Below are 25,068 nucleotides of genomic sequence, written 5' to 3'. Positions count from 1 at the left end.
CTGGCCCACACTCAGCCCATAACCCTCCATTCCTCTCCTGTCCATATACCTATCCAATTTTACATTAAATGACAATACCGAACCTGCCTCTATCACATCTACTGGAAGCTCGTTCCACACAGATACCACTCTCTGAGTAAAGAAATTCCCCCTCGTGTTACCCTTAAACCTTTGCCCCCTAACTCTCACCTCATGTCCTCTTGTTTGAATCTCCCCTACTCTCAATGGAAAAAGCCTATCCACATCAACTCTATCTATCCCCCTCATAATTTTAAATACCTCTATCAAGTCCCCCCTCAACCTTCTACGCTCCAAAGAATAAAGACCTAACTTGTTCAACCTTTCTCTGTAACTTAGGTGCTGAAAGCCAGGTAACATTCTAGTAAATCTTCTCTGTACTCTCTCTATTTTGTTGACATTTTTCCTATAATTCAGTGACCAGAACTGTACACAATACTCCAAATTCGGCCTTACCAATGCCTTGTACAATTTTAACATTACATCCCAACTCCTATACTCAATGCTCTGATTTATAAGGGCCAACATACCAAAAGCTTTCTTCACCACCCTATCCACATGAGATTCCACTTTCAGGGAACTATGCACCATTATTCCTAGATCACTCTGTTCTACTGCATTCTTCAATGCCCTACCATTTACCATGTATGTCCTATTTGGATTATTCCTACCAAAATGTAGCACCTCATACTTATCAGCATTAAACTCCATCTGCCATCGTTCAGTCCACTCTTCTAACTGACCTAAATCTCTCTGCAAACTTTGAAAACCTACTTCATTATCCACAACGCTACCTACCTTAATATCATCTGCATACTTAATCATCCAATTTAACACCCCATCACCCAGATCATTAATGTATATGACAAACAACATTGGACCCAGTACAGATCCCTGAGGCACACCACTAGTCACCAGCCTCCAACCTGACAAACAGTTATCCACCACTACTCTCTGGCATCTCCCATCCAGCCACCGTTGAATCCATTTTACTACTTCAATATTAATACTTAACGATTGAACCTTCCTAACTAACCTTCCGTGCGGAACCTTGTCAAAGGCCTTACTGAAGTCCATATAGACAACATCTACTGCTTTACCCTCGTCAACTTTCCTCGTAACCTCTTCAAAAAATTCAATAAGATTTGGCAAACATGACCTTCCACACACAAATCCATCTTGACTGTTCCTAATCAGACCCTGTCTATCCAGATAATTATATATACCATCTCTAAGAATACTTTCCATTAATTTACCCACCACTGACATCAAACTGACAGGCCTATAATTGCTAGGTTTACTCTTAGAACCCTTTTTAAACAATGGAACCACATGAGCAAAACGCTAATTCTCTGGCACCATCCCCGTTCCTAATGACATTTGAAATATTTCTGTCAGAACCCCTGCTATTTCTACACTAACCTCCCTAAAGGTCCTAGGGAATATCCTGTCAGGACCTGGAGATTTATCCACTTTTATATTCCTTAAAAGCGCCAGTACTTCCTCCTCTTTAATCGTAATAGTTTCCATAACTTCCCTACTTGTTTCCCTTACCTTACACAATTCAATATCCTTCTCCTTAGTGAATACCAAAGAAACAAAATTGTTCAAAATCTCCCCCATCTCTTTCGGCTCCACACATAGCTGTCCACTCTGATTCTCTAAGGGACCAATTTTACCCCCCACTATCCTTTTGCTATTAATATAACTGTAGAAACCCTTTGGATTTATTTTCACCTTACTTGCCAAAGCAACCTTGTATCTTCTTTTAGCTTTTCTAATTTCTTTCTTAAGATTCTTCTTACATTCTTTACGTTCCTTGAGCACCTCACTTACTCCATGCTGCCTGTATTTATTGTAGATCTCTCTCTTTTTCCAAACCAAGTTTCCAATATCCCTTGAAATCCATGGTTCTCTCAAACTTTTAACCTTTCCTTTCAACCTAACAAGAACATGAAGATTCTGTACGCTCAAAATTTTACCTTTAAATGACCTCCATTTCTCTATTACATCCTTCCCAGAAAACAAATTGTCCTAATCCACTCCTTCTAAATCTTTTCGCATCTCTTCAAAGTTAGCCTTTCTCCAATCAAAAATCTCAACCCTGGGTCCAGTCCTATCCTTCTCCATAATTATATTGAAACTAATGGTATTGTGATCACTGGATCCGAAGTGCTCCCCAACACATACCTCCATCACCTGACCTATTTCATTCCCTAACAGAAGATCCAACACTGCCCCTTCTCTAGTTGGTACCTCTATGTATTGCTGCAAAAAAAACTACCCTGCACACATTTTACAAACTCCAAACCATCCAGCCCTTTTATGGTATGGGCTTCCCAGTCTATGTGTGGAAAATTAAAATATCCCACAATCACAACCCTGTGCCTACTACAAATATCTGCTATCTCCTTACGAATTTGCTCCTCCAATTCTTGCTCCCCATTAGGTGGTCTATAATACACCCCTATAAGTGTTACTACACCTTTCCCATTCCTCAATTCCACCCAAATAGTCTCCCTAGATGAGCCCTCTAATCTATCCTGCCAGAGCACTGCTGTAATACTTTCTCTGACAAGCAATGCAACACCTCCCCCTCTTGTCCCTCCGATTCTATCACACCTGAAGCAACAAAATCCAGGACTATTTAGTTGCCAATCACACCCCTCCTGCACCATGTTTCACTAATAGCTACAACATCATATTTCCAGGTATCAATCCATGCTGTAAGCTCATCCACCATTCTTACAATGCTCCTAGCATTAAAATAAATGCATTTAAGAAATTCTCCACCTCTTCCTCACTGTTTATCTCTAACAGTACAAAGAACTTTACTGTCTTCTTTTTCTTCCTTCTCTCATACATCTGTTCCTACACTCTGGTTCCCCTCTCCACTCATATCTACTCATATCATATCATATCAAATCCACTGGAGCCTCTCTAGCAAACCTACCTGCAAAAATATTTGTCCCTCTCCAGTTCAGATGTAAACCGTCCTGCTGGAACAGGTCCCAACTTCCCTGGAAAAATGCTCAATTATCTATAAATCTGAAGCCCTCCCTCCTACACCATGTCTTCAGCCATGTGTTGATCTGCACTATCTTACTATTTCTAAACCCACCTGCACGTGGCACTGGAAGCAATCCTGAGATTGCTATCCTGGAGGTCTTGTCCTTTAACTTGGCACCTAGCTCCCTAAACTCACCTTTCAGGACCTCCTCACTCTTCCTACCCACGTCATTGGTCCCTACATGGACTACGACATCCAGCTGCTCACCCTCCCTCTTGAGAATACTGAGAACTCGATCCGAGATATCGCGGACCCTGGCACCAGGGAGACAACAGACCATCCGGGATTCTCGATCTCTTCCACAGAACCTCCTATCTGGCCAGAGATGTTTTTCAGATGAATGTTTTTCAGAGAGTAATTTTATGATTGCCACAACCCAAGCATTAATTGGAGAACGAAGTCCTTGTGGGCTCCAACCAGTGCTAGAAATGTGCATCTTTAGGAACAGACTACAGCAATGGCAAGTTGTCTTTTTAAGAAGGCTTACTCATTACTAGTTCTTAAATTGAAGATATTAGTACAAAGGATGGAGCCCTGGGAGAAATCCTGCATGCTCAAAGACCCAAGATGAACCAGAGAAAGCAGGAGGCCAAAGACCTCAATGCTAGGAGACACGTCAAAATGATGGCACACGGAAGACAAAAGTGCAACAAATAGAGATGGCGTGAGGCCAGAGAGATCTTGGTGTCTCTGCAAATTAAATCACCGAAAGCATCAAGACAAGTTAATAAAGTGAGTAGAAGAACACATTGACTTCTTCTCTTCATTAACTGAGGCAAAGAATGCAAAAGTTTACACTAGAATGGTAGATGACAACAACTTGTCCACAGCTTGAGTACTGCATGCAATTTGCTAACAGATTACAGGAAAGTTGTGCTTTTTGAGAAAAGCTGCAGAGGATATTTATATCCAACTGTTGGTTGCCCATTTAAACCAATCCACCTCAATCACAATTTTTATTTATTCTCTCCATACATTCTTTTCAATTCTCCCCAGATTTTACCATTCATCCACACAGTTTACCATGGCCAATTAACCTACCAAACCAGATGTTTTTCCGATAGGGAAGCAAACCCATGTCATGACAGGGAGAATGGGCATACTCCATCCAGACAGCATTTGAGGTCAGGACTGAACCCAGGTCTCTTTCGTTGTGGGGCAGCAGTTTTTCCAGCGGCATCTCTGTGCTTATTCAGAATAACAAAGAGTTCATCAACGATGCATTCAGATGGTTTTGAATACTTGGAGAGCTGTGGTGCTGAATGAATATATTAACACTATTTGAACTGCATGGGGATGAAGGGATGTGGAAAGAGAGAAGGAAATGTGGCTCTGAGGCCAAGATTAGAGCCGTAATGATTTTAATGGCAGAAGATGCACACTGATGCAGTTTAAAGGTCACGAATGAACTCAGGTAAAATGCTGTGATTGCTCTTTGCATGGAGTTCTTCTGTGAAAGCATGGGTATCTTCCCAGAGCAAGCTAAAGAGGTTGATTAGCCTACTCCTGCTCTTTTCTTTCGTCCTCATGACTCCATTGAGATACATACACGATGAAAGGCCAAGATAACGTAAACAGGGAGGACTAACTTACCCTCACAGGATTTTCCTCTGCTGACTTACACCACTTATTACTTTTTCTAGTTTCCACCACCGCTTTGTTTCCTTCCTTTTCAGATTCCCTCTAAAGTTTTAAACCTATGTACAAGGTGTGGCACGTAGTGTTTGTGGTAAGGGGAAGGCTGTTAATTGAAGGCATGAAGCCATTGTGTGGATGCATTGGTATGTGTTGTTGATGGAAGTTTGGATTCTGTTATGGGCTCACTGACCTTGACTACAATGTGAGATCATCAAATATCCCAAAGGACTGCATCCAAGTCATGAAATCATGAAGTAAGAGTAAGCAGCAAGTGTGTTCAAAATACTCAAAAATTCTAAATGCAAGCAAAACCCAAACAACATATGCAGCTAACTAACACAAGCGAAGGTTAACGAGGATAAGGGTGAGTGGCACTGGTAGATGAATGCTCAAAGATTTTACACATTTGAGAAGGAAAACAGTGTGGGCTTGCACTGTTGGTAAGTGCAGCATAGTAGTGATAAATACAATTGGCTCAGCAGATCAGGATGCAGAGATGGGATCAGTTGGATGGAACTAAGTTTGATGAAAAATAAATGTTGAGGCCACCAAGTAGTACAGCAGAAATTAGGAAAATGAAGTGTATATTCCCAAGGAAATACAGTAATCACAGGGTAGTTCGATCTAAACATAGGCTGGATGAGATAGCAGTAAAAAGTGGAGAATAAATTCATGGAATCTAAACAAGAGATCACTATGTTGAGGAACTAGCTAGGGATTTTAGATTCAGTATTCTGCAAGGACAGATTATTTAATAATCTTTTTGTTAATGGGTTTTAGAGAAGTGTTATCATAACGTGATAGAATTTTACATTGAGTTTGAACCTCTTTAACCTGAAACCAGGGCTCTAACAAAAACATGCAGGAACAAAGAGTGAGTTTGGATATGGTTGAATGGGAAATAACACAAAAAATTATATTGATGGAGAGACTAAAGTTAACATAAGACCATAAGACAGAAGTAGTCCATTTGGCCCACTGAGTCTGCTCTACCATTTCAGCAGGCCCCAATCTCCTGCCTTCTTCCTATATCCCTTCAAGCCTTGACCAATTAAGAACTTATCAACCTCTACCTTAAATATAAATAAAGACATGGCCTGGACAGGTGCTTGTGGCAACAAATTCAATATATTCACCACTCCTTAGCTAAAGAAATTCCTCCTCATCTCCATTTTAGAAGGACTATTCTGAGGCTGTGTTCTGGTCCAAGACTCTCCCACCATATGAAACATCCACTCCATAAAGGCCTTTCACCATTCGATAGGTTTCTACGTGGGCATGACTCATTCTTCTGAATTCCAGTGAATACAGGCCCAGAGTCATCAAGTGCTCTTCATATGACAAGCCGTTTAAACTTGGAATCATTTTCGTGAACTTCCTTTGAGCCCTCTCCAGTTTCAGCACATCCTTTCTAAGGGGCCCAAAACTGTTTACAATACTCTAAGTGAGGCCTTATAAAGTCTCAACATCATATCCATGTTTGTATATTCATCTTGAAATGTATGCCCACATCGCATTTAATCGCAGGACTCTGCAGAGAGTGGTGCGGACAGCCCATGATTCAGGACATTTACAAAGCCAGGTGTGTAAAAGGGGTCTGAAGGATCATTGGGGACCCAGGTCATCCCAAACACAATCTATTCCAGCTGCTACCATCCGAGAAGCAGTACCGCAGCATAAAAGCCAGGACCGACAGGCCCCGGGACAGCTTCTTCCACCAGGCCATTAGTCTGATGAACTCACGCTGATATGAGTGTACTCTATATTACATTGATTGTTCTATTTATTATAAATTACTATGACTGCATATGGCACATTTAGACATAACATAAAGAATTTTACTCCTCATACATGTGAAGGATGTAAGAAATAAAGTCAATTCAATTCAATTCATTTGCCTTCCTCACCACAGACTCAACCCGCAAATTAACCTTTAGGGAATCCTGCACGAAGACTCCCAAGTCCCACTGTACCTCAGTTTTTTGTATTTTCTTTCTGTTTGGAAAAAAGTCAACCCATTTCATTTCTCCTACCAAAGTACATTACCATACACTTCCCAGCACTGTATTCCATCTGCCACTTCTTTGCCCACTCTCCTAATCTGTCTCAGTCCTTCTGCAGCCTCTCTACTTCCTCAAAACTACCTGCCCCTCCATCTATCTTCATATCGTCTGCAAACAAAGCCATCAATTCCATCATCTAAATCACTGACATATAACGTAAAAGAATCGGTCTCAACACAGACCCTGTGGATCACCAGGAGCCAACCAGAAAAAGCTCCCTTTATTCCCACTCTTTGCATCCTGCCAGTCAGCCACTGTTTTATCCATGCTGAAATCTTCCCTGTAATACCACGGGCTCTTAGCCGTTTAAGCAGCCTCATGTGTGGCATCTTGTCAAAGGCCTTCTGAAAATCCAAATACACAACATCAACCAATTCTCCTTTGTCTATCCTGCTTGATATTTTTTCAAAGAATTCCAAAAGATTTGTCAAACAAGATTTTCCCTTGAGGAAACCATACTGACTACAGCCTATTTTATCATGTGCCTCCAAGTGCCATGAAACATCATCCTTAATAATCAACTCCAACATCTTCTCAACCGCTGAGGTCAGACTAACTGGTCCTGGAAGTTCTGTTTCTCAGCTTTCTACCTAGCTCCCCAAAATCTCTCTTCAGGACCTCCTTACCTTGTCTACCTGTCATTGGTGCCAATATACACCAAAACTTCTGGTTGCTCACCCTCACCCTAGAGAATGCCATGGACTGGATCTGAGACTTCCCTGATCCTGACACCAGGGAGGCAACATACCAAATGTAAGTCTCTGTTCCTCTGACTAAGGAATCTCCTATCAACACTACAGTCCTCTTCACCTGAGCCACAGCACAGACTCAGTTCCAGAGACCCGGTCACTGTGGCTCCCCCTCAATACTATCTAAAGTTTCATACTTATTATCGAGGGGGAGAGCCATAAAGGTACTCGGCACTGGCTGTGCATTTCAGCTTCTCCTGACAGTCATCCAGTTACCTGTCTCCTGCAATCTAGGGCTGACTTACACCCTGTAGCTTCTATCACCTCCTCATTCTCCCGAATAAGTTGAAGGTCATTGAGCTGCAGCTCCAGTTCCTTAGTACGTTCTCCCAGGACCTGCAACTCTGTGCACCTGGTGCAGATGTGATTATCCGGGAAAGTGGAGCTCTCCCAGACTTCCCACATCCCATACAGAGTACAAAACACTACACTGGGAACCATTCTCATTAATCTACTATGCCGTAACAGATGAGGAATGAACAAATAAGGACAGAGAGAGAGAGAAACTCAAAAAACAATGTACCTCACCTAGTCCTGATCTCACCCAAGTCTGATGCACCAATGCCTCTAAAGACTGGCACACTCCAAAAGAATGGCTGCTCCATTTGCACTTGAATTATTCTTATTGGCCCTTTCTAATGAATCCTGCTTGCTGATTGGTCACTCCTCAATTGAAAAAACCTGCCGCCAAACTCTGCCTTCAAAATCTTGATCGCCGTCCTGATTAAAAAGAGGTTCTTTTCATGCACCTCTAATGTGGATTGTCCAACTCATAGAAAACTGCCGCGAAGCTTTGCTTTTTAAATTACGAGCATGTAAAGAAATAATACATGATCTGAACAGATAATCTTTTAAGGCACAAAAGTCCACATGGCACATATTCCACCCAAGGTTTATGGAAGAAATTAAAGTCAACTGAAGTTGCCAGAAATAGCAATAGGCTGGGGATTGAGATAAATTCATAAAAGGAGAAGCAGGAAATTGGTAATAAAAGGCAAGACAGACTAAGAGGATAAATCAGCAAGAAATATTAAAACAGATTTTATGTATCTGAAAGGGAATAAAACTAGTGAAAGCAAATGGGGGCCCCACAGATAGAGATGGAATTAATAATAAGGATTTTGGAAACAGCGGAGAAATTAAGCACAAAGATGATAAAGTCTGTAGATGCTAGAAATCCAGAGCAACACACACAAAATGCTGGACGAGCTCAGCAGGCCAGGCAGCAGCTATGGAAAGGAGTAAACTGTCGATATTTCGGGCCAAGACCCTTCTTCACGACTGAGAAAGAAGGGGAAAGATGCAAAAATAAAAGGTGGGGGAGGGGAAATGAGGGGGCCCAGAGGAAAATAATAGGCAGGTGAGAAGTGAAAAGTCAGAGTGGGGAATAGAGAGGTGGGGGGGTTGGAATTTGTTCACTGGAAGCAGAAATCGATATTCATGCCATTAGGTTAGAGGATACCCAGGCGGAATTCAAGGCATTGCTCCCTCACCCCGAGGTTGGCCTCAACTTGGCATAAGAGGAGGCCAATGGTCAACATGTCAGAACAAGAATAGGAATCAGAATTAAAATGTTTGGCCACCAGGAAGTCCAACTTGAGACAAATGGTGTGGAGACGCTCAACAAAGCAGTCCCCCCGATTTACTTCAGGTCTCACCAATGTAGAGCAGGCTGCATCAGGAGCACCAGAGGCAGTAGACGACCCCAGCAAATTCACCGGTAAAGTGTTGTCTCACTTGGAAGGACTGTTTGGGGCCTTGAATGAAGGTGAGGGAGGAGGTGTAGGGGCAGGTGTAGCACTTGGGCCAGATGCAGGGATAAGTGCCTGGAAGGAGATTAGTGGGGAGGAACAAGTGGGAAAGGGAATTGCAAAGGGAGCAATCCCTGCAGAAAGAGGGGGAAGGAAGGTAAAGGTATGTTTAGTGGTAGGAAAACTTTGGAGATGACAGAAGTTGGAGGATAATGTGTAGGATGCAGAGGCTGATGGGGTGGTAGGTAAGGACAAGATGGACTAACACTATTACAGCAGCAGGAAGATGGGGTGTGCCTGGATGTATGGGAAATGGAGGAGATGTGGGTGAGGGGCAGCATCAATAGTGGAGGGAGGGAAACCCCTTTCTTTAAAGGAGGATATTTTGCATCTGTCTTTATTAAAAAAAACATACCACAAAAGTACCAGAAATACTGGAAGACAAAGGGGCTGATGAGAATGAACGACTGCAGATCATCAGCATTCATAAAAGTAATGAATGCCGGAAATCCAAGGCTCCAATGATCTACAGTACATCTCCTTAAGAAGTATCTACTGCTTCGTGTATAGTGAATTGCTTTTAAACAAAACCATGTGTTAGATAACTAACTCTAAGGCTATTTAGTGCACAGTAAGATCCCACAAATAGCAATAAAATACACTCAGTGGCCACTTTATTAGGTACAGAAGTGGAACCCGGTGTGGACTTCTGCTGCTGGAGCCCATCCACTTCAAGGTTCGACATGCTGTGCGCTCAGAGATGCCCTCTGCACACCATGGTTACAACACGTGGTTATCTGAGTTACTACCACCTTCGTGTCGGCTTGAACCAGTCTGGCCATTCTCCTTCAACCTCCCTCATTGACAAGACATTTTCACCCAAAGAACTGCTGCTCACTGCATGTTATTTTTTGCAGCATTTTCTATAAACTCTAGAGACGGTCGTGTGTGAAAATCCCAGGGAATCGGCAGTTGCCGAGACACATAAACCGCCCCGTCTGTCAGTCACAAATCATTCCACAGTCAGTCACTTAGTTCACGTTTCTTCCCCAGTCTGATGTTTGGTCTGAACAACAAGTGAACCTCTTGACCATGTGGACATGCTTTTATGCATCGAGTCGCTACCATGTTTGTCTGATTCGATATTTGCATTAACAAGCAGGTGAGCAGGTGTACCTAATAAAGTGGCCATTTTATTGTGGAAGGTTTCAGTGGTTAGAATGTAGAAGTTTCTCAAATCCAATGTAGATTGGGAGACTGCTTCACCGAGCACCTAGGCTCCGTCCGCCAGAAAAAGCAGAATCACACAGCGGCCACCCATTTTAATTCCACTTCACATTCCCATTCCAACATGTCAGTCCATGGCCTTCTCTACTGTCACGATGAGGCCACAGGTTGGAGGAACACCACCTTATATTCCGTCTGGGTAGCCTCCAACCTGATGGCATGGACATCGATTTCTTAAACTTCTGGAAATGCCCCCCCCCCCCCGCACCATTCCCCATTCACTTTTGCTCTCTCACCTGATCTCCTTACCTGTTGATCACCTCCCTCCGGTGCTCCTCCCCTTCTGTCCTCTCCTATCAGATTCCCCCTTCTCCAGCCCAGTATCTCTCTCACCAATCCGCTTCCCAGCTCTTTACTTCATCCCTCCCCCTCTCCCAGTTTCACCTGTCACCTTGCATTTCTTCCTCCCCTCCACCCACTTTCTTACTCTGACTTCTCATCTTTTTTCTCTAGGCCCGATGAAGGGCTTCGGCCTGAAACGTCGACTGTTCACTCTTTTCCATAGGTACTGCGTTCCTCCAGCATTGTGTGTGTGTTGCTCGGATTCCTGTTGCTTTCTGTCTTAAGCTGGATTGCAGGTTTCCGTTGATAGAATCATCACTACAATAAACAAAGCCATTCAGCCCAGCGAATCCATGCTGGGTTTCTGTGGTGGCAGCGGTTATAAATCAACAGGTGTAAGGCTCCTTTAAAACTCTGCAATTGAAGCAGGTAAAATTATTGGTAATCTTTAATTTATTAGCTAATAAATATACTTAAAAAGTAGAATGATGACGTGATTTACTATAACATTGGAAGAGCCTGTTCAGACCAATCTGTCCATGTTGGCGCACAACGATTACTTCTTCAGTCCCAATTCTCCTCTCCTCACTTCCAGGTAATCCGATTCATGATGGTACTCAATGATCAGTCCTGTAGTCGCAATCCTGTCCATTTTGGTACAAAATGATCATTCCTGTAGTCCCAATCCTGTTCATGTCAGTACACAGCGATCAATCCTGCAGTCTCACTCTTCCTCTCCTCATTTTCAGGTAATCCTGCTGTTTTATTCTCCCTAACATAAACTCCCGATTCTTTGACCACCTGCTTAGATTGATCGAGGAGCCATTTACAGCAGTCAGTTAATAAATCATACACATCTTTGGGACAATGGAAGAAACCTACACTAGCAGCACAGCACCAGGGGCCAGGGACAAACCAGAGACTCTGGATCTGAGTGTCTCTACCTTTATTCAGGATCTTCCCCAGCTTTGTCTATTGTTTTTCATACTCCGAAAAGCTGTCAACACCTAACAAGCATTATTGTGATCAGATCCAGAGAAGAGCCAATATATTTTTTTCATTGTGAAGAAGAAATCAAACTGTAGCTATGTAAAACAAAAATGAGCTGGGTATAGCAAGTCTGATGGTATTACTACAAATGTTTAACAGGCACGTTAAATGCAACCTTCCATCTGAGCAAATATCTTCAATAATTGCTGTCAACAATGTGAGTTCAGGGCTAGTGCCTGAGGAAATCAAGTTGTATGTTTCCCCTGGTGTAGGAATGGAAGGTAGCAAGCCAGCTGAAGTAGAGGTGATAATCCTAGCAAGTCACAATTCCATCACTTCCAGCAATACAGGGCAAGATTTCCACGTGAACATTTTAAGCCCCAAGATTTTTAGTCAGCTGCAAAGCTGCTCACTGTTGAGCTTAAAGAAAACTCCCCACAAAGAACTAGAAACCTCTTTTACAAGTACGCCCTTTTCCAACATTTGCTGTTGCTTTATGTTCAGCCAGCAGCCATGGTGTTCTCAAGTGATGTGTAACCAGCAACATGAAAGAGTTCATGTCAACACATTAAGAGGAAGTAAGCTAATGAGTTTAAGCAATGTACAGTTAAAAAATGTACAAGAGTACTTAAGGAGTTATAAAAAAAGAAAATTGAATGCCCATTTCCTGTGCCTGACTATGCACATAAATAGAAGAAGATCTGTAGACTGTGGTTCATTTGCCATGTTTCTTCACAAGCTGCACAATGATTCCCTCCACCAGCAGACAGGGGCGGCAGTGTGTAGAATTTAAAAAAAAACAAGCTGACTTACTTGCCTAGGCTACCTCAATACCTCCTACGACACTATGATCTCAGCCAGGATCATATGATTCACATCAGGATGATTTGGAAATATTTCGCTGGTTTTTCATTGTTGCTGGGTCTAAATTTCCCTCTCTCACTTCTCTGTGGAAGTACATTCACCAGAAGGGTGGCAGTGGTTCATGTACGTAACTCAACACCACCTTCTCACAGGCAGTTAGGGTTGGCATTGCTGGCCTTACCAGAGGTGCTCAGATCCTGAAAAAAAGATATACCCCACCACAGATTTGTTGCTGAAATACAAAAATAAAATCCAGTTACAATACTTACCCATCTAATGCTCATTAATCACACTAGAAAAACAATTGTAAAGTGCCTGCAGTTTTAATAGACACAAGTACCAAATGCCCTGTAGAGGGCACCAGACCTTATCATAAGCTTGGTAACCAGCTGCAGCCTGTTGAGAAATATCAGCAGAAATTTCAAAGTCAGTTACAAGCTGGAGCTCATGTTAATTCTGCTGGCTGGGTAGAGGAGCAAATTACAGTATACATTACAACTGGTATTGAAAAGTTTAAAGATCAATGTCATAGATTTACAACTCATTAATGTACATTGTAAATACATGCTGGTATCTATGCACAATTTATTCCATATCCATACTTTAACCTCTAACTTTATTTTATGTAATTCTTTATAATTGTTGAATATTGTTGATTTTATTGCATGCCGCGGCTACAAACCACAGCAAATTCTTAATACATGCAAATGTTATGGTGGACAAAGTTGATTCTTGATCTTAATTTTAATTTTCCTTCATGAACTTTGATGTACTGACCTCAAGAGATTTTAGGGATGACACTCAAGTATTATTTTACGCAACAGAAATGTACTGTGGACTCTAACATTACTGGCTACTCTCATAATCATACATTTAGTAACACTATAGGTGAGAGCGCGAACAGTTTTAAGTTATGCTTGTACTGATGTGTCGCGTATTTTTACACCAGACCATGATTGACAGACAGGACCTCGTGGATTCGTATGGAAAAACAGCCAAATGAAAATTTTATTTTCTCAGATTATGTCAGGATACATTAATTGACAGTGTAATTACAGCTTTGGAATTCTGACAAAAAAAAAAGCATGTTGCAAACAGCCCTCTAAAACGTAGGTTTGAGATCTACTGTAGAAATGTTTTTGAATTTCCAAGCAGGATATCCTGCTTTCCTATTTCTGGAGCCAGCTGAACGTTTTAATTCATCTTCAAAAAAGATGATGCAACAAGTTTTGGATTAATTGTTGAACAACTGCAACAAATGTATTCTTGACTGAATTGCCTGTGTCTCTGTCCTGAGGAATAACAGGTGGTCAGAACAGCTGGCATGGACTGGAGGATAATGTCTGAGAAGCAATCTGGGTCTTAGATGATCATAGCGCTGCGGCATGAATTAAATTTGTGCCATCAATTGTCTGTACTGCTCACTGTCTGAGTTTTAGAATATATCCATTGACTATCCATTCCAACAGTGCTGTACATGTTATATATCAGAGAGCAGCTGATAATCTAGAAATTCACTACCTGAAAAGGGTGCTTTGAAAATAGAATGGGATGGCAGTCTGAGAAAGAATAATTCAAAGAGCTATAGTGGTTGGACTGACAGGAATTATCATAATGAAGTATGATTAGCCTCCTGTCCAAGACAATTCTACAACATCCAAGCCTTAGCTAGATGTTACAAATGGAACATTCATGTCACAAGTGCCAGCCAACAACTAACTTTGCTGGTCAAAGATGTAATCATCCTGAGTCCCCGTCCATCACCGCTGACCAGAAACGGAACTGGAAGACTCCCAAAAACAATATACTGCTTACAGTGGATCCAGGACCATCTATTCAACAAGAAGTGGATCACTTCCTGCCTCATCTAAGTCTCGCTGTCATCCACAGAGTTATCCACTTGCCCGGATGTCTAGGCTCAAAAACCCGGATACTGTGCAGGAAAAATGAAGTCCACTTTCTTGTATTCTGCATTATTTTTACTTTTAATCCACTCAGAGAGCTGGCCCTTAACCACATACATGCAGATACAAGTGGGAAACTAAAGATTGCTGCCCAAAACATGATGCATCTTCAAAATATATTGAACAGCATGAAGATGTTGCATGTTACAGATAGATAAGCATTAAACTCACCAGAAAACTTAATGTCTTGTCCAAATCAACTGTTTTAGTAAACGCCTCTTCTTAAGCCAATTACCCCTGCTGGGGCATAGGCCGCTGACAGCAGCTCGCCAAGTCCTCAACCTGGCCTGTCTTTCAACTTGTCATGAGTTGTAGCCCATTTTCTAGATCCCTCCTCTCCCAGGTCTTTGGAGCCTCTGCTGGCATTTCTGTAACGCAGAGTTTTTACAGGATGGGATTGATGGCCCCACACCCAACCTCCTCCTTGCGTGGCCAGGCCTGGGACCATCCATGGCGGACTTTTAGCAAATCTGCTTACTGCCAAAAGAGTCCTCTGACGCTGAAATTTGCCTTTTGCATATGTGGAGTTCCATTTCTTCAGATTTTATTTATTATTGCATACTTCAACTTTCCTTGCCCTTCGCATTCTGCCTCTTCCCCATCTTTAATCCAATGCTTCCTTTTACTTTATGTTATTAGCTTTATCTGAGGTGACACTGACTTTAAAATATTCCGGCTTCAGAATCTCTGTTTAGGGCTAGTACAGTTGGAGCAGTTATGATTTTTTTCTCCTCATTACACATTTCCATTTGGGTTTACATGTTTTGTTCTCTGGTTACAGAAGTCTCATTACAGATAGTTTATAGGGCAAGTTCAGGCATAGCTAGCAGAACCCAGAGCAAAACCTGCTCAACTGCAATGTGCAACGTTATTGTTTCTGAATCGTTTCATCAAACTGCACAGGAGAAACGTACAGGTCCAAATAGCTTCTGCATTCTGGAGCAACTGTATCATGCAATTAGTAACGTTGCCTTATTGGCCGTCTCCACGACAGCTGAGACAACATATCGGATCAAATTCGATGTTTCACTTCATCTGTCATCCACTCTCTTCTGATGATAGGTCATCAACCTGAAATCCCAGCCTGCTTCACCACAGATGTTGCCTGACCTGCTGAGTATTTAAACCTTTTTATGTTTTCAGTGTGCTCAGCAGAAAGTGTTAGAATCTGACGGGAACTGGGTGAACTAACCGTGGAAAATAAATGTGATGTCTTATATTTCTGATCATTTTGATGGAGTAGTAACTCCATTTTTTTTTGTTTTTTAACAACTCAATAATTATTTTTAAAAGGAAATCTCAATGACTGCTATGGTAGACTATATATATTGGTTATTACTAATCCGTATCATTGTTCCTTGGTTGTCAAAGCATTAAATGTGCAGGTGACATTCCCTTTATCATGGTTACTAACTCTGTCCTGAAGTTTTATGATCCCAGCCTTGGCTCACCATGATACATTGATGAAAGGGGAATTAGGGAAAATCAACTGAACAGTCAAAACCACACCGGATTAAAGTAGACGTTGGATAAATGTTACTTCGAATTTCACTGTTAGAAAACATACCTTGACAGCTGTCAATCTTTAAAAAAATTAAATGTAACTGTAATTGTCCCCATTTAATGCATTTCCCTGATCGCAAACTCGAAAGCAGCTCTGATCAATAATTCCATGGATCACTCTAGTGATTCCTTTTTTAAAAAAAAATCATAGCTGCATCGATACTACCAAAGCAGGATCCTTCTCACCAACTGCTCACAGACTTTTCCAGGTTTGGTGGTCCTAGAAAATCCCTCTTATACGTTTCTATTTTTAGTAACCAAACTGAAACATTTCAATCAACACGTCCGCGGCTTTGGGGCGTTTCAGAAAATCCAGCCTCCCACTATCAATGAGTACACTTAACGTATCTTTCATAGGGGCCACGTAATTTTCAAGTAATAACACACTACCCAATGATATACTGCAGAGATCCCCATTTACTATAATACTGAAAGATGCTCTCCCGGGATTGTCACTACGACCACCCGCGTTGTTTCAGGCCACTGCTGCCCCGAGGAATTCTCGCCAATTTTATCCCACTCTGTCCATAAACACCAGTTACCAATCCGAAGCGGTTTAAATGAAGGTAGTTTCTGCATAACGCCAACTATTACTGTGTTAGTATATGCAGAAACCTGTGTGCCGTTACACGAACGGACACACGGGCAAGAGCATTGGCTGAATGAGCTCACGGCATTTCTGAACGATAATGATTGCTGTCATTCCAAAGCGGGCTCTGAAATGTGCTTGGGTCATTCAAAAGTTTTGAATGAAACAAGCATCAAAAATGGTCGCATTTGTGCCAGTTACACCCTATTTAGAAAAACACAACAGGTTACTTCCGATTGTAAAACACAAGTTTGAAAGTTATCCCTCAAGACACGTGCAGTTGACCCTTGATGGCTCCGTCGCCCGTCCACACGTCTACCGCGCTGCCTGGTTGCGGTTAAGACTGCTGTCCTGCCCTAACATTCCCACCGATCGGCAGCCACGAATGTTTTCAGTTCCAATTCCCTATTTGGCCATGCCTTTGATGTTTCCGTCTATGCCGCTTCAGATTTGCAGACTGCCAACGACAGTCTCCTTACATGGGCTACGGCAGGAGCGGCTGGGAGTGCGAGTAGGCACTGCCCGCTGCCCTCCCGCAGCCGCTCTCTCCATTAATGGTTCCGCACACACTCGGTGTCGTGAGAGCTACCAAATAAGGACAAGGTCCCGGGCTCTCCCTCAATGGGCTTTCTGTTTCACCAACACATCGGGGAATATAAATCCTAGTCCCCCTCACACTTAGTCTCGACCCAGCAACGCAAGGGAGCCCCTGACTGAAGGTGCAGATCTGGTAAGTTTTCCAAACCGATCCAAGTCACGGGGGTGGGGTGAGAGAGGGAAGTTCTTACAATGGAAACCGATCAAACTTCGGTGTCAACTTTAACACAGCTCTAACCGAATTTAAGAGTTTAAAGAAGTCCTTACGACTTTTGGAGCTAAAACAAAATGGATTGGATTAACAGCTGTTACATTAAATATTAGGTCTATTCTTTCAGAGAAGGGAAATTTATCATCCAATTTCCATGCTAGTCATGTGGGAATCCTTTCACTTAATATTACTTGATCGGGTTTCACCCATGGAATTGTAATGGTTCAAATACATAAATCTTCCTGAATTCAAAAGCCGGATTTCTCGAGCTTTGGGAATAGCGTTACACACAAATGGTGGAAGTGTAACCTTTCATGAGCGTGTAGTCACTATTTTATTTGCGGAATTTAAAACTTTAAATGAATTAGTAGCCCATATAGAAATTACTATTCAGCTCACGTTTATTATTTGCATAATAAATATAAGTGATATTGTATTTTGTTTTCTGGCATCAATGGGCGGAATGCCAAGCCAAGCAGAGACATACAGCCCCAACAACCCGTTATAATCGTGGCTGTAAATATTAATGGTAACTCAACTGTACCAGGCAGTTGTTGTTTGAAGATGGTTTTGCAATTAAACCAGATGAATAGTCAACTAGCAACAAAATAAATAATATCCACACGAGAAGCTAAATTACACCCTTGGGTGCAGAGGAAGATGGATCTAGGGTGGGTGGTTGTACCGTACACTGTCAATGTTCTTGTCGTTTTCCCGTCACATCTCGCTGTCCTTTCAGATCCCAACTCACCATGTGTGACGACGAGGAAACAACCGCCTTGGTGTGCGACAATGGTTCTGGTCTGGTGAAGGCCGGATTCGCCGGAGATGACGCCCCCCGAGCTGTCTTTCCGTCTATCGTCGGCCGCCCACGCCATCAGGTACCTGGTTGCACTGTAGCTTCACCCGCGCCACACACACACACACACACACACACACACACACACACACACACACACACACACACACACACACACACACACACACACACACACACACACACACACACACACACACACACACACACACACACACCCACCGCCATAAACTACATCCTCCCTGTAATAAAACTCGTGCAGATCAGAGTCATAGAGCACAGAAACAGGTCCCCGGCGCATCCGGTCCGTTCGGAACTATTACTCTGCCTAGTCCCATTACCCATCGGGACCATAACCCTACATACTCACCCCATCCATGTACCTATACAAGTTTTTCTTAGATGTTGAAATCGAACCCAATTCCACCACTTCTGCTGCCAGATCGCTCGACTCTTGCCACCCTCTGAGGGAAGAAGTGCCCCTTAAACATTTCATCTTTCACACTTAACCCATGACCTGTCGTTCCAGTTTCACTCAACCCCAGTGGAAATAGCCTGTTTGCATTTACCCTATATATGCCACACATAATGATAGGTTACATTATTATTAATTGTTTTTTACAGTTGATAAGTGTTTCCCAAATTGACACACTGGTTTATGCTTTCCAAGCATTGGACATAGTAAAAATTATTCTTCAAATTCCTGATGAAATGCTGATTTTTGGATGTCAACATTGATTGTTGATCATCATCTTTAATATAGAATGAACAATATTGAAATAGTTGTAAGGTTCTAGCTACTGACATTTTTAAAATTATTTTTCATAGGGTGTCATGGTAGGTATGGGTCAGAAGGATTCCTATGTAGGTGATGAGGCTCAGAGCAAGAGAGGTATCTTGACTCTGAAGTATCCCATTGAACATGGTATCATCACCAACTGGGATGACATGGAGAAGATCTGGCATCACACCTTCTACAATGAGCTCCGTGTGGCACCTGAAGAACATCCTACCCTTCTGACTGAGGCTCCCCTGAACCCTAAGGCTAACCGGGAAAAAATGACCCAAATCATGTTTGAGACCTTTAATGTCCCAGCCATGTATGTTGCTATCCAAGCAGTCCTGTCCCTGTATGCATCTGGTCGTACCACAGGTAAGCCAAAACAATGCCTGGATGATGGGGCTTTCTGAGACATCACACACTTAAGATAATCACAGGACTAACTTTATAGTATTATATTGAAGAAATAGTAGATGACATATTATGTTTAAAATTTATTCTGAATTATTTATTTAATTAAACAACACCAATAAGCATTCAGACTAAATATACTATTTCTGACTTCTGTGGACTTTCAGTGGAGTCTGATGCAATAAATAATGCTCTGGAGGAACTCAGCAGTGCCTGATGTAGGTTTCCATCCAAAACATTGACAATTTCTTTCCTCCCGTTGATGTTCCATGACTCACTGATTTCCTCTCTCATTAACATTCAAGGCCCCAAACAGTCCTTCCAGGTGAAGCGTCACATCACCTGTAGGTCTATTGGGATCACCTACTGTTTCTGTTGCTCCCAGTATATCGGTCAGATAGTTTGGGAGATCGCTTTGCTGAGCACCTACACGCCATCCGCTACAAAAAGCGGGATCTCCTGGTAGCCACCCATTTCAATTCTATTTCCCATTTCCATTCTGACATGTCAGTCCATGTCCTCCTCTACTGCCACGATAAGGCCACACCAGGTTGGAGGAGTAACACCTTATAACCCACCTGGGTAGCCTCCAACCTGATGGCACGAACAGCGATTTCTTGAACTTCTGGTAATTGCCACCATTCATCATTACCCATTCTGGTTTCCCTCTCTCACCTTTTTCCTCACCTGCCCATCATTCTCCACCCCCTCCCCCCGCCTGCTGCTCCTGCTCCTTCCTTTTCTTCCATAGTTTCTTCCCTCTCTTATCAGATTCCCTCCCCTCCAGCCCTTTATCTCTTTCACCAATCAACTTTCCAGCTCCTTACTTCACCCCTCCTCCTCTCCCACTTTCACCTGTCACCTACTACCTTGCACTTCTTCCTCCCCTTCCCCCACCTTCTCATCCGTCCTGATGAAGGGTCTTGGCCCAAAACTTCGACTATTTGTTCCTTTCCATAGATGCTGCCTGGCCCGCTGAGTTCCTCCAGCATTTTGTGTGTGTTGCCCGGATTTCCAGCATCTGCAGATGTTCTCTGTTTGAGATTGTTTGTTGCTCTGGATTCCAGCATTTGCAGCCTCTTATGTCTTTACTGGGCTCTGCAGCATGTCAAATTGAATCACCCTCCATCTCAGAAATGATAAATTCATGCTGAGGCAGTAGTCCTCATTGTTCCTTTGAGAAATGTGACTAGAAGTTCTTGAAATCCCCTGTTAAACATGCACTCTCTTCTCCAGGTATTGTTCTGGACTCTGGGGATGGTGTCACTCACAATGTCCCAATCTATGAGGGTTACGCTCTGCCTCATGCCATCATGCGTTTGGATCTGGCTGGTAGGGATCTGACTGACTATCTCATGAAGATCCTCACTGAACGTGGTTACTCCTTTGTGACAACCGGTACGTAACAGCCACGTTGCTGAGTACATCTTGTGATTTGTGTTCACCTAGGGCTGTCTTAGTGATATCCTTGTCTGTCCCCACAGCTGAGCGTGAGATTGTCCGTGATATCAAGGAAAAGCTGTGCTATGTCGCCCTGGACTTTGAGAATGAAATGGCCACCGCAGCTTCTTCCTCTTCCCTGGAAAAGAGCTACGAGTTGCCCGACGGTCAGGTTATTACCATTGGTAACGAGCGTTTCCGTTGTCCCGAGACTCTCTTCCAACCATCTTTCATTGGTAATTATTCAATTTTACTCATAGTGAACAAATCATTTTTGACTTTTTGGCTACTTGTTTGGACATTTTGAATTACAAAACAGATTTATAACCATTAATCCAGAAATATTTACTGCTGTCACATCTAACATTGAGTACAAGGCTCCTGAAGTCCTCAAGGAACTTCTTGCCGGAGTGAAGCAGTGTGTGGGTGATATCTGAGCCTCTGGTGCTGGATACTGAAACCCTAAGCCTGGACCAGCCTGATGGTTTCTGACAGAATGTGTCACCATAAGCCTTTTCAACTCTTTCCATATGGGCATGATTTAGAACCATGTAAAATACATAGTTACATCAAATATTTTAAAATTATTTTAAAACTAATTAGAAATAAAAATGAATGTAGTTTAAAATGCATTAATTGGGACAGCATAGTGATGAGGCATACAAAGCTGCTGCCTCATGGCCTCAGCGATACACTCTCAATCTGGATCTCTGCTGCTGTGTCCATGCACTTTCTGTAACTGCATGCACTTCCTCCATCTGCTCGTGTTTCCTCCCACTTTGCCAAAATCTGTTTATTGGCAGGTTAATTGGACCCTGTAAATTACCCCTTGCATGTCGGTGAGTGGTAGAATCTGGGGGGAGCTGATGGGACTGTGGAGAGTATAAAATGCAATTAGTGTTAGTGCTTAATTGGTCAGTGTAGATTTGGTACGCCAAAGAGCTTTCTTCCATGCTGTCCTTTAATTGTTTTTATTTATTGAGATACATTGGAGAACAGGCCCTTTGAGCCACACTGCCCAGCAAACCCCCAATTTCATCCTAGCCTAATCATGGAACAGGTATAATGACCAACTAACCTACTGGCTGATACGTCTTTGGATTGTGGGAGGGAAGTGGAGAGCCCGGAGGAAGCTCCACAGTCACGGGGAGAACGTATAAATTCCTTACAGGCAGTGGTGAGATTTGAACTGAGGCCGCCTGTACTGTAAAGAGTTGTGCTAACCATTACACTGCCGTGCTGCCCTCCGTGATTCCATGATGAAATATTGCCAATTGATTTATAATAGAAACATGAATTAATAACAAAATCAAAGCAAATATCCCTCACTTTTTCACAAATGATTGGCCACACCATTCAGATGAACGGGCTGCACTAGCATTAAGTTAAAGTGCCACATCAGGCCCGTTCACTTGGGCTGATCAGGAGATGACTTTGGATTCCATGCTAAGACAAATTAAGTCTGCATTGTAATGAGTTGCCACGGAAGTTATGAGTGTACTGAACTGTGGGAAAGACAGTTTGGCACATTCATAAAATGTGGTTCCTTTATGAACTGCTGACTACAAATAGTTACAATCCTGCCAACAAAATCATTTCAGTCAAACTCCTCAAATAAATCAGAGCCTCAAGATTTTAAGTAAGGTTGCAGTAACAAACTGCCAAAGCAGCCTGCCTAGGGGCTTGTATTGGAGGGGAGACACTAATTCTGATTATATCTAATTGAAGGAGCTGCCATCATTGTTTAGGTATCTAATTGTAGCTTCGCTTGTGCTAAATCTGAATTGGTGCACAGTATTGTCTGCATTCCAAATCAAATGGCATCTTTTTTCTATTGCCCCTTGCTGCTTCTCAGTTACAGCTTTTCTAAGACTTGGTCTGTTTGCACGTCAGGTATGGAGTCTGCAGGTATTCATGAAACTACATACAACAGCATCATGAAGTGTGACATTGACATCCGTAAGGATCTGTATGCCAACAACGTCTTGTCTGGCGGTACCACCATGTACCCAGGTATCGCTGACCGTATGCAGAAGGAAATCACTGCTCTAGCTCCCAGCACCATGAAAATTAAGGTAACTAATACAAAACAACAACAGCAAACAGTAAATGTAAACTTAAACTTAGGTACAATTCAAATAAGCAGAACTACACATTATGTCCATATGATGAATTCTGTAAGAGATAATTTGCACTTTTAACATATAGTAATAACTTGAAAATATTTAGTCAAGTTTAACAACATTTCATTATTGCAAATATACTCTTACAGTGCACTCTAAGCTCTTGAAAATATTCCTGCGTTGAGGACGCATTTGTTTTGGTGCGTATCTAATGATTTTATCTATAATATTTCAGATCATTGCCCCACCTGAACGTAAATATTCTGTCTGGATCGGAGGCTCTATTCTGGCATCTCTGTCCACCTTCCAGCAGATGTGGATTAGCAAGCAAGAGTATGATGAAGCTGGCCCCTCCATTGTCCATCGCAAATGCTTCTAAACATCATGATTTTAACTTAGATTCATCTCAGGTTGACAAGGTTGTGCCTCTGGTTACTTTGAATCAACAGGCTGTTGGGAAACACAAAATAGTTTTAAAGCTATTTTCATTGTACAGTTTGTTTACACATGTGCAATTTATTTGTGACAATAATATTTATTGATCTATGAATAAAACAAGACCGGGACTTGCAATCTATGATTAATGTCTTAATTGGGTTTTGAGGGATGCTTGAGAAATAGTTCAACCTCAACATCTTTTGCCACAACTACTGTTAAAAACCTTTGAATTTTTAAGGTTCTAATTGAGTTCTGCTCTCACATATACCAACCTATAAACCAAGCATTATCCAATCCAAATTTGTTCCTATTCACATTAGTGATAGTAACATAATGTACTAAGCAATATAATAACACTGATGTAAAATATTGGCAAATAGGAAAATGCCCAGAGGGTTAGCGGCAGATCTGGCTAGGGGAACAATTAATGTCTCATTAAGCTGAAGCATATATTCACTTTTTCTCTCTCTCCACAGCTGATCTACAGAATATTTCCAGTAGTTTTTGTATTTATTTCTGAAATATAATATAAAAATGGACATTGATATATCATGTGTAAAACCAAATCAGATCATGTGATTAGAGAGCAAAGGAACTCTTAAAATGTAGAGGAGGAATATGAAATGCTGTTTGCTTTGAAGTTAGCAGAGGCATAAATATTCATTTTAAGATTAAATCAATTTCTGGAATCAAACTAATAGCATTTAATTGAATTTTATAACATAATGTGTGCAGGTGAAATAATGTAATCTCAAGTAAATTGAAATGAAGCCAGCATTTCAAATTGCCATTATCTTTCAGTGGCAGTTAACACAGAATCATTTGGTTTTCTCATGGGTTCAAGCTGAGAATTCAGTAAATTTGTCATGGGTACTCACTTTATCAAGGGCCTGATTCTTGTGAGGAACACTGACATTTTTATGCAGAGGTGTCGAACTCAATTGCACATGGGGCCAAAACTCAAAGCACACTTTAGGTCGCGGGCCGAACAGGATAAACATTTATTGAACACACTAAAACTAAACATTTTTTGAACATAAATATGAATAAAAACAGACAGGAATATTATTCCAGAAAAAATAAACTAAAACTTTAAATAACTTAAATATTTTGCTCTCCATAAAAATATCTCCTGTCAGTATTATACAAGTTAGAAATATGAGCATGCTGCAAAAAAACCCTGAAAATATAAATAAAATTTGTGCTTTTCAGCAAAAGTTAAAACAACAACAAATCAAAACACTCAGTTTTCTTTGCTCTTATGCCGTTTTGTCAGAGCTGGATGCTTGGCATCTTTTCTTGGCAGTAAGTTCGTTTAGGTTTGGTGTAAGGTTCTGTGTTGTGGAGATTCTCAGGATGGACTGCAGGTGTTCATCAGTGAGACGACTCCTGTGTGATGTTTTGTTAATCTTCATCACTGAG

General features: G+C 41.9%; 1 protein-coding gene and 1 long non-coding RNA gene across 2 annotated transcripts in view; one reads left to right on the top strand and one right to left on the bottom strand.

The window, feature by feature from the left end:
• LOC140725095 (uncharacterized) overlaps nt 1–14,992 on the bottom strand; it is a 128,743-nt gene extending 113,751 nt beyond the window's left edge. Inside the window, exon 1 of the long non-coding RNA XR_012098262.1 lies at nt 14,848–14,992. This is a non-coding gene — a long non-coding RNA (uncharacterized lncRNA). The remainder of the gene's footprint in view (nt 1–14,847) is intronic.
• Nucleotides 14,993–17,401: 2,409 nt separating this feature from the next.
• On the top strand, nt 17,402–23,781 carry LOC140725091 (actin, alpha cardiac muscle 1). Its single transcript, XM_073040093.1, has 7 exons — nt 17,402–17,558; nt 18,376–18,517; nt 19,282–19,606; nt 20,882–21,043; nt 21,130–21,321; nt 22,979–23,160; nt 23,444–23,781. Exons 2-7 carry the CDS (start codon nt 18,389–18,391, stop codon nt 23,585–23,587), a joined length of 1,134 nt encoding a protein of 377 aa, XP_072896194.1. The 5' UTR covers nt 17,402–17,558; nt 18,376–18,388; the 3' UTR covers nt 23,588–23,781.
• Nucleotides 23,782–25,068: the final 1,287 nt, after the last annotated feature.

The sequence above is a fragment of the Hemitrygon akajei genome, chromosome 3 (assembly GCF_048418815.1).
Source record: "Hemitrygon akajei chromosome 3, sHemAka1.3, whole genome shotgun sequence".
NCBI lineage: Eukaryota > Metazoa > Chordata > Chondrichthyes > Myliobatiformes > Dasyatidae > Hemitrygon > Hemitrygon akajei.
This window is presented reverse-complemented; position numbering and strand designations above follow the sequence as displayed.

Coding starts and splice junctions, on each gene's coding strand:
- LOC140725091 (XM_073040093.1), top strand. CDS start 18,389: ATGTGTGACGACGAGGAAACAACCGCCTTGGTGTGCGACAATGGTTCT. Junction 21,322..22,978: donor CTTCCAACCATCTTTCATTG/GTAATTATTCAA, acceptor TTTGCACGTCAG/GTATGGAGTCTGCAGGTATT. Junction 23,161..23,443: donor CCAGCACCATGAAAATTAAG/GTAACTAATACA, acceptor ATAATATTTCAG/ATCATTGCCCCACCTGAACG.